Source organism: Babylonia areolata, chromosome 20 (genome assembly GCF_041734735.1).
Source record: "Babylonia areolata isolate BAREFJ2019XMU chromosome 20, ASM4173473v1, whole genome shotgun sequence".
In the NCBI taxonomy this organism is placed as follows: Eukaryota; Metazoa; Mollusca; class Gastropoda; order Neogastropoda; family Buccinidae; genus Babylonia; species Babylonia areolata.
Genome location: NC_134895.1, coordinates 32,365,339 through 32,383,151, shown reverse-complemented (window position 1 = coordinate 32,383,151; position 17,813 = coordinate 32,365,339). Strand labels below are relative to the sequence as shown.

The following is a 17,813-nucleotide window of genomic DNA, read 5'->3' as shown; positions in this document are numbered from 1 at the left end:
AGTTCAATGCGGACTCTCTAAATGAGAACCAATGAAAATGTCCAGTGTAAATTTACCAATGACCATCATTCCTTACAGCCAATAGAAGACCGCAACACATCATCGCTGAGCGCCCAGTTCCCGCGCAATTCGAATGATCCTTGCATGAGCTTATGAAATCACCACGTCTTCCTCAATAACGAAACTGTCAGACAACCTTTTATTTCCCGCGCTCGCCATTAAGTAACTTCACTCTTAAAATCCCATGACGACAGTCTTTCCTAGTCTAGTGTTTCAGAACGCATGAAACAATATATATCCTCCCCCCCCTTTTTTTTCAAATAAAATTAACGAACTTGCATTTTTCTGCCAGGATACAAAAGAAAAACAAATGCGCGAACGCTCGAACACACACACACACATAGACACACACACACACACGCACACAAACACACACACACACACACACACACACACACACACACACACACACACACACAGAGTCAGCTGCACTCCTTTTTTTCCCGTTACGTTTGACAGACATGCCTGACACATAATCGATTTAAATGTCTCTTTCACCTTCTCTTAAAATATTTATACATTCATGTTTGTAAAGAATAAACACATAACGTGTGTGCTTTGTCTCACCAGAGTATGTCTTAAACTAAGAGATAGATGAATGCATTTTTGGTGTTTTGTTTTTCAGTTAAACGAAAATTGAACAAGAGGAACATCCCTGGTTGTTTATTAAGTGCATGGTGGTTGTGTGGTTTTATTCTGTTCTTCTGAGGACTGTATTTGCCCTAGTTCCAAAATTAATACATAATTAAAGTTAGAAATACCTCTGGATTGCGTTTTTGTTAGTGTTTGATCTTAGTCAATCTTTATTTGAAAAAACAAAAAACAAAAACAAACAATTAAACAAACAAACAAAAAAACTGCTGTGATTAGAGGGATGTGGGCCAAGCCAATGAGTGATTTGGTATCATACACACACGTGACATATATACACACACAATATCCTCAAATATATGTACCTGGTATGCTGTAAAAGTGCTACAGTGTGACAAATAAGTTGAGTGTTTGCTGGGGAAAACACAAGCATGCTTCCAAACATACACACACGTGACATACACACACACACAATATCCTTGAATATCCGTACCTGGTATGCTGTAAAAGTGCTACAGTGTGACAAATTAAGTTGAGTGTTTCCTGGGGAAAACACAAGCATGCTTCCAAAGCAAAACCTGCACTCCAAAATTCACAGGTATGACCAAAACCTGTCCAGCTCATGAATAAAGAATAATGTCCGCCACTGAAGTGATCCATGGGATACAGAGGACATGAATTACCCAACATGTCCTGTCCTTGATAGTGAGGGATGTGAAATAAAAGCAAAAATACAACAACAACAAAACACACACACACAAAACAACCAGAAAGATTGATAAGTCATGGCCAGTTTGGAAATATGCATGAAGCTATGGCACAAGCCATGAGAAAATGTTTCAGCAGCATCAGTAACTTAGACCATGAACTGGAAAGGCAGCAGCAGCTTAAAAAACTGAGCAAAATACAAAGTAGCAAGAAATTTTACACGAGACTCAAGCTGAGATTCTGTACCAGAAGTGATCAGTCCACACTCATGTACAGCTGCAAATCTTTTGAACTCAAGACAACACAGGAGAAATTTTGGATGCCTTTGACATCAAATACCTACACTAGATGGTGTGATTTTATCTCAAATAAGGAAGTCAGCGAGAGATCTTATCGGCTTCTTGTGTCAAAGGGCGTCAAACAGTTGAAGCATCATTTGCAAAAGATGCCTCCACCGGTAGAGACATATACTGAGGTTTTCTGCCCCAAGAATTACATGCCAAGCTGTGTAACACCAGCAATCTGGCTGAGTGCCATGGAGAATGCAGCGCTTTGGCTTCCACATGTGCCTGATGACTTGGGAGTGTGAAAATGTTTAAGTCTGAGTAAGCCCCAACAGGTCTATCTTCTACCTTGACATTTTGTCACCAAAAAATATTCTTGGTGTGCTAGCCAGGGGGACAAAGGGGACGTTACCTACTTCTGGGAGGTTATCGGCCGTAGTTCTCTCATTTTCTCCACATTTTCAGGCGGATAGTAGTTTGCACAGGACAGGAATGTCAGACCCCTGCCGGAGTCTGCACTAGTTGGGTCACGGTTAAGTATGTGTAATTAAAATATTCTTTGTGAGATGGACTAATAAATTGTTGTCACAACTACATATGCAAATGCAAACAAAAGCACAATCTATACACAAACTTCAGTAACTCATGTGAAGGAATAGGAGTAAAAAGGTCATTTACTTAAGTTCTTGTCTACAGTGGCCATAGACTGAAGGTTCAAGCACAGATCTTAAAATGTTCACATATGCAGACTTTAAAAAAGTCATAATGACTGCTTTATAAATGTTGAAAAAAATCAGAATGAGATGATTTAAATTATGCAGTGTGTATATGGTCTACCGATGGCCTCTTATTGAATACAGAAATGAACAGCTTGTAAATGCATTTGAAAAAATCAAGATTTCAGCAACAAAAAAGAAAAAGAAAAAAAAAAAGAAAAAAAAAAAAGAGGCAAGTCTATCACTGTATCAGTGGTTCATAAACAATACCTGCGGTTTTTCATTGTGAAAAATGGAAGTATATAAGCATGAAAGCACCTCTGGTTGTGTGTAGCCAAGTGGTTAAAGTGTTGGACTTTCAATCTCAGGGTTCCCGGTTTGAATCTTGGTAATGACTGAATGGTGGGAAAATGGTGGAGATTTTTCCGATTTCCCAGGTCAACATATGTGCAGACCTGCTAGTACCTAAACTCCCTTGTGTGTAAACACACTCAGAAGATCAAATACAAGCGTTAAAGATCCTGTAATCCATTTAAGCGTTCCGTGTGTTATGGAAGAACATACCCAGCATGCACACCCCTGAAGATGGAGTATGGCTGTATACATGACCAGGTAAATAAAAAAAATGGTCATACATGTAAAATGTTACATGTCTGTATGTGAGTGTATGTGTGTGTGACTGAAACCTAATTGAATGACACAGGAAATGAAAGATGAATGCCCAATGGCAGCTGTTAGTCGGCTCTACCCAGGAAGGGACTCTGCTGTGCAAATGGCTGTGTTTGTAAAGTGTTCATAGCATGGTCTTCGACAGAGGACAGGTGCTATATAAGTATCCATATCATCATCATCATCATCATTACATTGGCTGTATGCACCACTTTTTATAAAAAAAAGTCAGCAACATCTACCACGTCCACAAGATAAAAACTATGTAAGTTTCCACGGAGTCCATAACTTTCTGTGAACCATGTCCTTCTATATTTTTGTGTCACTGTTTTACATTGCCAAATGCTGTATGATGATCTGTTCAGTCAACTGTGTTATGAACAAGATGAGCATTCTCCTAATTTGAAGTGATTTATTGAAGCAAAATTTTGTCAGTATTTAGGATATTGCTTTTACAATACATGCATTGAAAAATGTAGGTCCTGTTTGATTCAGTTTTCCAATTACCTTATTTTTTTCTCTTTTAAATGTTGCCAAAATAAAAGAAAAACAGTTCACTGTTGATTCACAAGCACACACACTGACTCAGCAGAAATGCTCACTCACACACACACACACTACTATTATCATCAGTTCATACACATGACAACAACTGCACTGTACCATATCCAACAGATGTGTTATGAACAAGATGAGCATTCTCCTAATTTGAAGTGATTTATTGAAGCAAAATTTTGTCAGTATTTAGGATATTGCTTTTACAATACATGCATTGAAAAATGTAGGTCCTGTTTGATTCAGTTTTCCAATTACCTTATTTTTTTCTCTTTTAAATGTTGCCAAAATAAAAGAAAAACAGTTCACTGTTGATCTGGTGATTCACAAGCACACACACTGACTCAGCAGAAATGCTCACTCACACACACACACACTACTATTATCATCAGTTCATACACATGACAACTACTGCACTGTACCATATCCAACAGATGTGTTATGAACAAGATGAGCATTCTCCTAATTTGAAGTGATTTATTGAAGCAAAATTTTGTCAGTATTTAGGATATTGCTTTTACAATACATGCATTGAAAAATGTAGGTCCTGTTTGATTCAGTTTTCCAATTACCTTATTTTTTTCTCTTTTAAATGTTGCCAAAATAAAAGAAAAACAGTTCACTGTTGATTCACAAGCACACACACTGACTCAGCAGAAATGCTCACTCACACACACACACACTACTATTATCATCAGTTCATACACATGACAACAACTGCACTGTACCATATCCAACAGATGTGTTATGAACAAGATGAGCATTCTCCTAATTTGAAGTGATTTATTGAAGCAAAATTTTGTCAGTATTTAGGATATTGCTTTTACAATACATGCATTGAAAAATGTAGGTCCTGTTTGATTCAGTTTTCCAATTACCTTATTTTTTTCTCTTTTAAATGTTGCCAAAATAAAAGAAAAACAGTTCACTGTTGATCTGGTGATTCACAAGCACACACACTGACTCAGCAGAAATGCTCACTCACACACACACACACTACTATTATCATCAGTTCATACACATGACAACTACTGCACTGTACCATATCCAACAGATGTGTTATGAACAAGATGAGCATTCTCCTAATTTGAAGTGATTTATTGAAGCAAAATTTTGTCAGTATTTAGGATATTGCTTTTACAATACATGCATTGAAAAATGTAGGTCCTGTTTGATTCAGTTTTCCAATTACCTTATTTTTTTCTCTTTTAAATGTTGCCAAAATAAAAGAAAAACAGTTCACTGTTGATTCACAAGCACACACACTGACTCAGCAGAAATGCTCACTCACACACACACACACTACTATTATCATCAGTTCATACACATGACAACTACTGCACTGTACCATATCCAACAGATGAGACAGTGACAGATTTCTTTTTGTTTCAGCTTTAATCTGTTCTAAAAAATACAAATCCATAGATTCAAAATGCTGGGATACATGAATTTCATTAAAAAAAACAAACAAAAAGAAACCCCCCCCAAAAAAAACAGATGAAAAAAGTTGAAATACAAGGATTTCATAAAACAAATTAAGCGAGAGGACCGACGTTCGGTTGTCAGTTGTGTGTTGACGGATAAAGTGATAGACAAGATCGGCCCGAGCACTGCCGAGAGGCAGGATCGAGTTATTAATACATTTAAGAATTATCTTGATATTCATTGTGAAAACTTAAAAACAAAACTCATTTACATATTTTCTGATTTTTTTAGGCACTGCGCACTCAATGTTGAAAAATGCAACAGACATACGTGGGGACTCTCTTTTTCTTCCCCACTTCAAGCGGGTAAAAGGCCTTGTCGGGATTGATCACACAAGGACCACATTTTTACTAGCTTTCAACTTGTTGTGTGTGGATCATCTATTTTTGTGAATGGTTACCTACTTCCGGGAGGTTATCGGCCGTAGTTTCGTCTGCTCCGCATAGGCGGATAGTAGTTTGCACAGGACAGGAATGTGAGACCCCTGCCGGAGTCTGCACTAGTTGGGTCACGGTTAAGTATGTGTAATTAAATAAGCAATTGCACAAATGATTTATAATGATTTTGACCACATGAGTTCAATAGTTCTATTGCATTTATTGCATTGCGTTACTTTCTTGCAAGAATGTATTTCTCAGTATGAGATTTGGTCTCTCCTGTTGCATAGCATATTGCCAAAGTGCAGTATTTTTCCAGAGACAACTACCTTGATGCCATCAGTTCTCTTACATTCACAAAAATAGATGATCCACACACAACAAGTTGAAAGCCAGTAAAAATGTGGTCCTTGTGTGATCAATCCCTGCACCAAAATTGTTTTCCAGTTGGTGCTTTATTGACTTGGCCGCCACTCCAAATTTACTTTTTACTTGTGTGAAACTGCTTTCAAATATTGTGTGATTCCTATATTTTATTCAAGGCTAATAAAGTATAACAGATGCAAGTGAGCACATAAACACACAAACACAAGCACACTAACTTGGTCTAAGAAAAAAAGGACATGGAACACACACATGTAAATACACACACATCACCGGTGAATAGCTTATAAATCTTGATGCTCAGTTAAATAATAAAAAAATCATTTGAACATTGCCAATGTTCCTTTCCTTCAACATCGTGAAAAAAAAAAAAGCCAAAAAAGCACAGTATCCTTTAACAGCATACAGAACAATACAAAATGTATATGATCTGACTGCAAAACATGGATGTGAATTCTGTGATCACAGTCATTTTACAGTACAGCACAGAGGCATATTAGATTATTCCTGGACACTTGGAATAAACAATAATTGGAATATTTCAGTGAAGTCAATGCACAAAAAATTCTCACTGATTATATATAACTCAATTTTTCATATCCTTCACTTCCTATGATGCTAACAGAGGTGAGACAGCTGCGTCTTGAAAGGTGAGACAAGTGACAAGTTATCTTCTTTTCCCCCTGCAGCTCTGCACTTCATTTCAATGCTGGCAGGTTCTAATTAGATTCTGTATATAGTTCATATTTAACATCATGAAAACAACAGCAGCAAAACAAAAAACAAAAACAAAAAAACTCATTTCAATGCTGGCAGGTTCTAATTAGATTCTGTATATAGTTCATATTTAACATCATGAAAACAACAGCAGCAAAACAAAAAACAAAAACAAAAAAACGATAAAAAAACCCAACAAACCTCCCAAAAAACAACAACCATACCAACATACAAAAAATCCACTCCTCCCAACAAATCTAAAAGACAAAAACAAAACAAGAAAACTGCTTACAACCCTTACTAAAAGTAAAAGCACTATGTGCTTTTTGCTTCAGTTATAATTTCTTTTTACAGAGTGTGATTTATAATAGACTGCATTATGTGATTCACCCATCCAACACTCATATAATCCAGTTCCCTCCCCTTGCAAGAGGGCAGTAAACAGGTACCCTGGAACATGGGTATAATCATGTGAGAGAAGAAAATGTCAGTTATTTCTGTACCAGTGATTTCAGTACTTTCAGTAAGTAATAAGTTGTTTGATAATGCAAAGTCCATTCACCTACTGGATTTATTATCATTAAATGATTTTTTTTCTTGGTTTGTTTTCAAATTTGTGAAAACAACTAAATTTGTAAATGAGCAAAATTGACATTTTTGAGTCTATGCCCAATTTTCAATCTTCCAGCGTCAACCCAACTTGTTGGTAAGAGGTTGAAAATTTACCCAATGCTATGAGAGAGAAAAGAGGGAGGTGGGCACTATGTACTAGGCAGCATCAACACAACAGCACTGACAAACTAATATCATGCAAGTCATTCAATCCAACAAATATCTTCATCCTCTCATATTGCCATGTTTTATGCATTGCACTATTATTTTGCATCTCAAGCATTGCACTTTTAACAAAATTTTCAACCTTACATATATATCAAGGTAAGGCAAGGCAAGGAGTTTTATGTACCCACTGAGGACACTGATACATGACACACATGCAACTTATATGCACGCCATCTGAAGATAATGAGTGATGTGAAAACTAAAAGTAAAAAATGAAGAAAAAAAGTCCAAGCAAGCAAATAAGCATTAATCAAACAAAAGAACAAGTCATTCTTTTTCCTGGCAAAATATATTCAATCAAAGATAAATACATAAAACAGAGAAGAATGATTTCTGTGTCAATAACTTTTTTTTCCTTCAGAAAACAGCAAATGGTATTCATTGTATTTTTCCTCTTACAAAGTAGGTTCTTTTCTTCTCAACCAGTGCAACACTATCAACATTCGACACACAATGAGGAAAAAAAAGAAGAAGATATTCTGTGGAGTCAGCACTACCCATAATGAGAACAAACAATAACAGTGATTTATCCATTGCATCCAATTCTAGCTTGCATTTCATCAGTCATGTTCTATGCCTCTGTCAAGCTATGTGAGAGTGCCAACGAGATGTGGTACTTGAGTCTTGGAGTCTATGACTTGGAACTTGATAGCACTGCCATCTGTGTAGTGCTGCAAAATGGCAGTACCTGGCAGAAAGAGTGGACGCTTAAATCTGCATTCCACTTTAGTGAAATGTGACAGATCATCACTGTCTGCAGTATCTGCAAAATCAGAACACAGAGAAGATTAAATGCAAAGTAAGGAAGCAAAGTATTTACTATGGAAGCAAACACAGTGAAGATTAAATGCAAAGTAAGGACGCAAAGTATTTACTATGGAAGCAAACACAGAGAAGATTAAATGCAAAGTAAGGAAGCAAAGTATTTACTATGGAAGCAAAGTATCCATTTTAAATTTTAGGTGGACTGTCGTATACACACTGCAAACTAAACAAAGTTTTTGGTATGTAATGTTCATATTCTTCTCTAAGAAAAATTCAAGAATAGAATAAAGGTAGATTTTTTTTTTTACTGTGGTATTTCATATCATAAATAAAAATCAATCTCTCTCTCTCATTCACACACTATATTACCTACACATGTATAAGTACATGTTCACACACAAACACATACACAAAGCCTTTTCTCACTTCTAAAATCACCTAAAATGGAAAGATATAAATAAATAAAACCACAGACCCATGCTCACACACATACAGTCACAAACAAAATCATATCCTTACAGTGTAAACTATTACATTATAAATGCATATTTCATCGATTTATCTTCAAATATAAAGATATATGGCTTGGATTAAAAGAACAACAAAAACAATTGTATTTTTTAATAAATTAAATTCACAATGAAATAGAAAGCTAAACAAAAGAAAGAAAAATAATTCTGTAAGACACTGACAATTGTTTTCATGATTTACCAGAACAGACTGTTCTAATTAAAAAGCAAGAAGTTAAAGATACATGTGCCTGTCAGAAACAACTTCAGTCAGAGCAGTCAGAATCCATGTCATGTTAGAAATATTTCCATATGAAACAAATGGAGTCCATTTAATTTTTTCAATGATCAGATTGTAACTTAACACATCTAACAAATATCTCATATCACCCATAATAAAAATCCGCTTTCTTACTATTTAATTAAAAAAAAAAACAACAACCAACAAAACAACCTCAGTGAGATCATGTGTCAAGGAAAGAATTAATACATACAAGTTATGCACATATCAAATCAATCAATCCTGAACAATAAGAAAATAAACAAACAAACAAACAAAAAACCACTAAAAAAAACACCACAACAGAGACACACACAGACACACACACACTCATAATTCACACACTCACACTGACACTAACATTATCACATAAAAACTTGGGTAAAGAAGTACTAACAGTAACAGTTCACACCTTGGTATCATCTTCCTCACCTGAGACAAGGGCCACGGCTTTAGCCAATGTCCACAGTCCGTGAGCGATGGGAGCCCGATAACCCAGCAACCAAGCAGTCCAACGGTACAGGTGGTGTGGGTTCCAGTCCCCTGAGACGCCAGCATATTTCACTCCAGTGTTTCCTGCTGCCTCTATCTGCTGACTGGAAACGTTGTCTGGAAAAAAATGGCATGTGTATAAGCAAGATCAGCACTCTCTGTCACAAATGCATAAATAAATCTGCCCCAGTGACTGCCCCCTCCTCCACATCCCATCTCACACCTACGATCAGAACCACTCTTTCTGTGTTCCGTGATTCAAACACTCCGCTGCTCTTTCTCTGTACCTAAAACTAAAAACAATCCACCTTTGTTGTTCCAACAAATCCCTCACTAAGCTCTTTTAAGTCTGGCCTTTCGCCAGAAAGACCCTCTCTCACCTCCCTGCTTCCATCCATACTTCTCTTGCCTTTTATCTGTTCGTATACATAAGTTTTGACTTTAATTCCTGGGGTTCAAAGTTCTGTATGCATGTGAAAGCTGTGAGTGAAAGCGCTTTGTCTCTGTACAAGATTCAGTGCTACATTATATATACTATTTATCATCATTATCGATTTTAAGTGTGAAGCACATACATGTAACATACAATGGGGAAGCTCAAATGACAATACACACATGCAAACTGATAGAGGAGATACACTCCCCTCTTTCCCTTGAGAAAATGTTTCTACACAAAGGCATAACTACGTCCCATATGATTATAATATATACAGATAATACATATGTATAGATAGATATACAGATATACATATATCTATCTATATCTATATATATATACACATCTCTCTCTCTCTCTTTAATACATTATATATATATATATATATTGTTCATACAACTTGTGCATACATGCACACACACACAATGTGGTTTACACACGAACACTGTACACATATCAATACATCTTTATCACCACACCACATCACACAAAAAATAGTACAGTACAGTATACCACAGTACAGTACAATAGAACTGTATTTTGAATTACTTTGTGTCACAGCAGATCTATCAGTGTGAAATCCAAGCTGCTCTCCCTCATGCAGCTCCATTCTTCTCATAATTTTGCCAGGGACAACCCTTTCGTAGCCATGGGTTCTTTTTACGTGCACTACAACAATACATTACAACACAATGCACCACAATGCAATGAACATGGACTTTTTCTCTCCCAAGCAGTTTTTACCCCCCTATCCTCATCTAATATCATTAATGATAATGAAAAGAAGTTAAACTAGAGAACGAACAATACTACAAAGAACGCAATATGGAAACCATACGACGCAATAAAATACCTGTACCTCGCTGGTCCCAGTCACAATCACCAGTACTCTGCTGCATGGTGGACGATGCAGTCCCACCCCTGCTTTGTTGTACCTGCCGGGAACGAGACAACAAAGTGGCCACCCCTGACCACACAGGCAGCCCTGTGGCCGCAGGAACCACACACACACTGATGTCAACTTCCACCCCCTTTGACACCCGGCGATAGGCTGTGGTTCGAACCTCCAGTAAGCAAGGGCCACACAGGAGCTGTTCAAGATTGCTGTGTCGTTCAATAGTCTGCCCAATGTGGATCAGACCTGGAAACACAAATACATACACAAGGTGCAGAAACCAATTAAATCAAGAGTGGCTACCTTTAACATTCTTCCATTCAACTTCAACAAGAGATCATCCTAACCCCTTGTAAAAAAAAAAAATCTATACAGTCACAAAATAAGAATCAATGACTTTCTGTTCTATTACAATACATCTTTATTCACCTGTCTGGAAATTAATTGTGCATCAACAGGCTTGTCACTCACCCCACTCTCAGCCAACAGCCCAGTTCAACGCACACAAAAATGACAAAGAATGGATACAAAGATAAAAAGCAACACATGTAAAGCTAAATACACAAGCAAAAGTACTATATTTCAGTAGATGAATTCATTACACATCCACAACCCCCTTTCCCCTCCACACACATGTACACACACAAACATAATATAAAATAACATATAGTTTAAGAAACAATTTTGGAATGAGAAATACTTCTATACAATGATCATAAATTGTTGAATGGCAGGTTTGATTAAAAAACAACAACAACAGAACCCACCACCCTGAGAGGGCTCATCTTAAGCTTTATCGCAAAAGTGGAGAGATGTATTCAGAGCTCTTTTGTGAAGGAGGGTGACTGATACATGTATATATAATCCAGACAAGAAAGAGTTACAATTAAAGCCAAAAATGAAAACAAATAATATGAAGTTTCATTTTGTCAGGATATTGAGATATGAAAATGTATGCTTTTTCCCAACCAGTCTTGGGGTATACAAAAATAAAGAATGAAAAATCAGAGAAATATACAGGGAATAAACACAATAAAGAATTATTAGTGAGAAAGTAAACAAAATGTGACTCTAAACAACACATAAGATAACGATGAAAAAGACTAACAATGAATAGTAAGCAACTGAAATCTTCTCTTTACCTCCCCCTCTCTTTGATACACACACACTACACACAAGCACATGTGCACACAGGACAGAATGAGAGAAGTGACAATAAGCAGAGACGCAGCACAGGTATCATACTAAACAACAACAAGAAACAAATAAAAATATCCAAGGGCCTTTCTCACCTAGGGGGCTGAGCTTAAACGATGGCTTACAGACAAGCAGCAGAAGGTTATGCACGAAGAGACAATCTGGAAAACACAGAGGGATTGCTCCATCTCCCTCCATGTCTTTCTTTGTACCACCACACACTGTTTTATAGTGGGCAACCATGTCACTTGTCACTCTGCACACATAAAATGCATTTGTAATTCTTTTTTTTTTTTAAAAACTCAGTTTTGTTTGAATGACAGTTGACTATGACCATCAGAAGGTCAGAGATGGCAATTGCTGTCCCAACTATCTGGGCTAAAATTTGATTGTAAATGAATCTTGCCCAAGTTGCATCCCCACTTTCTATGCCAGGAGAACTTTATACAGCCGGTGTTCAGATGGTCCACAAAAGCCAACTCACCCCCAAGGCTGCATCACGAAGAGCTAGCGTAATCTTACCTCCTAGTTTGAGAGTCATAGTCCTTTACAAAAGACTAAGCTGTAAATTAATTCCCACTGCAGAGGAGAAACCATTGATAAAACAGCTCTCTCTCTGCTGTTGCCCAATTGAAAGATTATGTCAATATCTGATATAAGCTGAGTGCTAAGCCATTTTAACAAAACCCAACAAACAAACTAAAATGATCATGCAGAATAATTGGGTGTAACTCTGCATACATAAAATGCATTTGTATCTTATACATGCATTCAGTTTAGTCATCATTCAGAATAAAACTGACGTTGGAGTTTTACATTTAAAAGACAGACAAGGGATTTTATTCTCTTTGAACCTACAAAATCAACTACTAAATTATACATTAATCCACATTGATTGAGAATGAGAATAATTACGGAAAATATACAAACGTTTAGCTGATGACATTGATGGACTGGCAGGGAATGAAGAAGAGCTCGTGAACTTGGCAGAATGCCTTGACAAAACATCTGCAGCTTGTGACATGGAGATCAGTGGAAAGGAGACCAAACTGATTACTGACAACTCTAATGGCATCAGCACCAATCTTAAAATCAATAGTGAAAAACTGGAAACCATTCAAAGCTTCAAGTATCTTGGTGCAATCGTTTCAAAGGTAGAATCCATGCCAGAAATATTCTCCAGAGCTCAGACAACAACAGCGCAGACGAAACTGAGGCCCAACTGGAATGAAAGCAGCATTACACTCACCTCAAAGAAAAGACATGATGTGCTCCCTTGTCATTTCTATATGCCTGCGAGACATTGACCTTGACAGCCAAACTAGAGAATATGATACAGGCCACTGAGATGAGAAGCTTGTGGAAGATCCTTGGCATCAAATACAGGGACCACTTCACAAATAATAAAGTGCGTGTAAGAGTCAAACAAGCTATTGGGCCACATGATGATCTACTGACCACTGTGAAGAAAAGGAAACTGAAGTGGTATGGCCACATCACGTGTTCATCAGGGCTGGCCAAGGCCTTCCTGAACAGAACAGTGCTGGGAACAAAGAGAAGAGGCAGATAGAAGATGAGATGGGATGACAACATCTCAGATTGCGAGTGGACAGGTCTAACCCTGAGTGAGACAGTCAGGACAGACAACCGCGAAGGATGGAGGATGCTGGTTGCTAATTGTGTGGTGCCCACCCAGTCTACAAGACTACTGGATAGACAGACAGCTATATGTGCACAATTTTCTTTCCTTTCTCCTGTTTGCCCTGAGTTCACAGATTCTATAATGGGTGTAGGGAATAATGCAGCAACAGGAAAGGGTTTGATGATTCTGAAAGTCATTGATGGTTGCAAACACATAAGTGTACCCTTAAAACCAAAGGCAGCTGGCTGTTCAGATTTTAAATTAGTTTTCACATGTCCCATGAATGAGATTACAGGACAAAACAAACCCCTAACAACCCAAATCGAGATCTGATGTATGGAATCTTGATTAACATGTCTCTCAATCACCCCCTGTCCCAGTCAACCCCTATTCCCAAACTTAAACACCCAAAAGCTGTAAAATGAATTTTAAATGCTACTGCAAGATGTTTATTGTCTAAAAAGTATAATATTATTTTTTTTACCCATAAACCATGGGTGCCAGCGATCTGTCCCATGCTGGCTAAAACACACACACACACACACACACACACACACAACAACAAAACCGCATAACTCCAGGTAACGATTAAATTTGCATGTAGACTGTAGCAACTCGACTTGGAGAAGGAGAAAACACGCCAGGTTAATTACCTGTCTCTCAGAATGACTGATTTGTTTTAGACAGGAAATGAAAGGTAGGGAGAGGGGAGTAAACTTTGTTATTTTCTTCTTCCCGTAGCACAGATACCTGTAACCGCTGATAATGACGACTTCATCACGAGATGGTGCGATCTGGGCGTCGTTCTCATCAGTCCATCTTTCCTTTTCTCCATCGACACGGTAGATTTCACCCTGTCGTCGGCGAATGATTCTCACCAGAATTTTTAACAATATCGCTAAAGTAGCTGGCGTTCTTCCCCACACATACCTTGTCTCCGTAAACTTATGCGATCTATAAACCATTACAAAATACAACCCTAAAGCTACCAGCCCAACGAACGAGATCATCTTTTGAAAAAAAAAATCTTTCTTTTCCTTTCTTTTGGTTGCTAGAAGACGCGCGGAGACCGACCCCAATGATCGCAGCCTCGTCCAGAAAGAGATGTTCAAGCGATTCAAGGGAACGAACCATAAACACGATTCTTGTATTATACCAAGAGTTGTTTCCCATGATGGAGTCTCCCGTCGGACCGACGGATGAGCAGGCAGGCAGGCTTATCTGTCGGTGTGTGTCCTCATATGTGAGAAGAGGCCGATTCTGGATGCGCAGCATTTCCTACAGGTGTTGCAAGGGAAAACGTCTCCAGAAGCTGAGCCCTGCTTCCTTCGCTCACGCTTCTCCTTAATGGCCAGCGTTCACTTGTTTTCAAACGTCTTTATGCCACTAGAGCACATCATCCACCAGCGAGAGCGGTCAAGGGCATCAGTTTGCCAGGAACCGATGTCTATGTCACAGGCTTTGGGGTTTGTCTTCAAGGTGTCCTTGAAGCGCTTGCAGGGTCTTCCAAGTTCGCGGTGGCCTTCCTTCAGCTGGCCATACAATAGTATCTTCGGGATCCTGCTGTCTGTCCAGCGTAGCTGGCACTGGATCGGCAGGCTTTCCGGATGCTGGGCAGGCCGCTCCTCTCTAGGACCTGGAGGTTGGAGACCCTGTCTTGCCACTTTATGCCGAGGATATTTCGTAGGCATCTCTGGTGAAACTGCTCAAGTTGTTGAATGTGACGGCGATACGTCGGCCATGTTTCACAGCAGTACAACAAGGTGCCGGGTCAGCACAACAGCTCCGGCTGTAGGTTTTGATCACTGGTGCTGAGCCTGATGCCTTTGTTGTTCCACAGCCTGTTGTTGAGTCTGTCAAAGGTGGAGCTGGCCTTGGCGATGCGCATCGTCACTTCTGCATCAAGGGCTCCGTTGCTGCATAGGGTGCTGCCCGGTAGCAAAACTTGTCGACTGGGAACTAAAAGAGACCACCACCACCACATAAACTACACGCGCGCGCGCACAAACACACAAGACGAAAAAAAAAAGAAAAAAAAAGAAAAGAAAGAAAGACAAAAACACCCAAAAAAAACCCAGATATTACGCGAATGAAACGACGTTCGTCAAATCGATCTGCTGCATGTATAATTTCCATATTTATAAGGCCTAAAACTCAAACACGTACAAGCATAAACAGACAGACAGACAGACAGACAGGTCGACCCGGACAGACAGCTACATAAATACATACATGCAAGCATACATTTTTGTATAAAAACGTGCGTGTGTGCGTGTGTGTGTGTGTGTGTGTGTGTGTGTGTGTGTGTGTGTGTGTGTGTGTGAACAGATAATTATATAGTCACACTTGAAAAGCTGCAGAACACAGCTGTGTCTTTGTTGTCCTCAGTTTTGTTATGTCGTATTTTGTTTTTACTTTGCATCAATGACACTATACTGAGAGACAAAAGTTGTGCACTGTGTGTGTGTGTGTGTGTGTGTGTGTGTGTGTGTGTGTGTGTGTGTGTGTGTGTGTGTACAAGACACACATAGAGACATACAAATACCCCTTGCTCCCACACGCACACATACTGAAAACCACAGCTACAAAGAAACATAGAACAGGACGTATAAGCTACTTTCACAAATAACGAACAGTTATCTAACGTGCTCTATTCCCCCTAACAAACCCCTTTGCTTTGCGTAACATTTTAGCCTAATTTGATATTTGACCCCCTCTCCTTCCTCAGCTATTTACTAATGGGGAAAAATTATATCTAAAGAAATCCCCAGATCCCGAATCAAGCTGGGATTGCCACCGAAATGTTTCTTATCTGTTCCTGTCCCATGACCTATCAGGCTCAACTCAACCACTCACAGACGTTATCAAACTTCGGCCAGAATTTCATTTCTCGTTCCACTTTTGAACAAGCCGTTACAGTAAACAATTTGAAAATCAGAAGTTCACAGATGTTTCGTTTATTTATTCATAATCTGTTCATCTAAGATGATGATATTAGACTGAAAATAAATGATATTATTATCATTTCTATCATCATGATTATTGTCATTATTATTACATAGAAATCATCAGTTCTGAAAATCAATGGCAGGGGAAGAACTATTCAACTGAAAAGGTGGCAGATGTCAGAGAATTCAGTTGTGCGTAACTTCTGTCGCCATGTGTTGAGAGTCGTCAATTTTAGGGGAGGGGAAGGGAGGGGAGTGGGGAGGAGGGGGGGGGGCTTGGCATTGTTGTCGGAGCACTGAAAAAGAAACGTGTCCAAGCAAACACGTGACTTGTTCTGATGTAACAGCTTGTTCTGCTTTTAATGTAGAGGAGAAGAGAGGACTGGCCGTACTGAGTGAGTTAAAATCAAGGTCAGTGGTTGTAACTCGCTGCTGTTCATTCGTCACATCAGACCAGTGAACAGATAATAACAGCACCAACGGGTGAAAATTCAAACGAACAAATTGCCAGCACCCCGCACCTTATGCCTGGCATCTAATAATTGTATCTCACCCAGGTCTAATGATGATGTTCGGTTTGGTCACCAGTTGTCTTGTGTTTTGCGTCATCATCGTGGCGTCAGTTGAAGGCAGACAGGGGGAAGACTTGCCGTTCCGCCACCCTCGTGATTTTATGTTCCCGGACAATTTTACGTGGGGGGTGGCCACTTCAGCTTACCAGACAGAAGGTGCATGGAACGAAGATGGTGAGTTGGGTTCAAATTTCCACGATTTATTTGCAGTGGGAGGTCATTTATAGCTGTCTTTTGTGAAGGACAATATGACTCTCAAACTAGAAGGCACGATTGCACTGGCTCTTAGGGCTGCAGCCTTGGGGACTAGGTGGCCTTTGGCAACCATCCCAATGCCACGGTCCTAAAACCCTCATGGCCGAGAGAGTGGGTAGGTATCTTGGGCAAGACACTCTCCACTGTAATCAAATTCTTAGCCCAGATAGTTGGGACAGCAGTTGCCTCCTCTGCTGTTCTGATGGTTATAGTCGGACACGACTGACTATCATACACATTTAAATCTCTCTCTCTCTCTCTCTCTCTCTCTCTATATATATATATATATATAACAATAATAATAATAATGTACATTTATATAGCGCCATTTCTCTCTAAGAGCTCAGGGCGTTTTACATGAAAGAAAAATATTACAAGTTACATAAAACATTCATGACCACTCTTTCTAAGAAAACCTCCCCCCCCCCCCGTCAAT

General features: G+C 38.8%; 2 protein-coding genes across 3 annotated transcripts in view; one reads left to right on the top strand and one right to left on the bottom strand.

Moving 5' to 3' along the window:
- Positions 1–4,917: 4,917 nt before the first annotated feature.
- Positions 4,918–14,700, bottom strand: LOC143294884 (uncharacterized). 2 transcript variants are annotated; one of them, XM_076606404.1, is made up of 5 exons: positions 14,353–14,700; positions 12,056–12,216; positions 10,722–11,009; positions 9,373–9,549; positions 4,918–8,149 (listed from the first exon to the last, which is right to left on the bottom strand). In XM_076606404.1, exons 1-5 carry the CDS (start codon positions 14,610–14,612, stop codon positions 7,974–7,976), a joined length of 1,062 nt encoding a protein of 353 aa, XP_076462519.1. In that variant the 5' UTR covers positions 14,613–14,700; the 3' UTR covers positions 4,918–7,973. The 2 variants fall into 2 exon arrangements, with proteins under 2 accessions (XP_076462519.1, XP_076462520.1); XM_076606405.1 differs by having other exon boundaries at positions 10,728–11,009.
- Positions 14,701–17,056: 2,356 nt separating this feature from the next.
- LOC143294587 (myrosinase 1-like) overlaps positions 17,057–17,813 on the top strand; it is a 16,960-nt gene continuing 16,203 nt past the window's right edge. The window contains exon 1 of the mRNA XM_076605962.1: positions 17,057–17,296. Coding sequence (XP_076462077.1) covers positions 17,113–17,296 — 184 coding nt within the window. The 5' untranslated portion in view covers positions 17,057–17,112. The remainder of the gene's footprint in view (positions 17,297–17,813) is intronic.

Coding starts and splice junctions, on each gene's coding strand:
- LOC143294884 (XM_076606404.1), bottom strand. CDS start 14,612: ATGATCTCGTTCGTTGGGCTGGTAGCTTTAGGGTTGTATTTTGTAATG. Junction 9,550..10,721: donor CTGGGACCAGCGAGGTACAG/GTATTTTATTGC, acceptor ATTTTTTTCCAG/ACAACGTTTCCAGTCAGCAG. Junction 8,150..9,372: donor AGCCGTGGCCCTTGTCTCAG/GTGAGGAAGATG, acceptor CTGATTTTGCAG/ATACTGCAGACAGTGATGAT.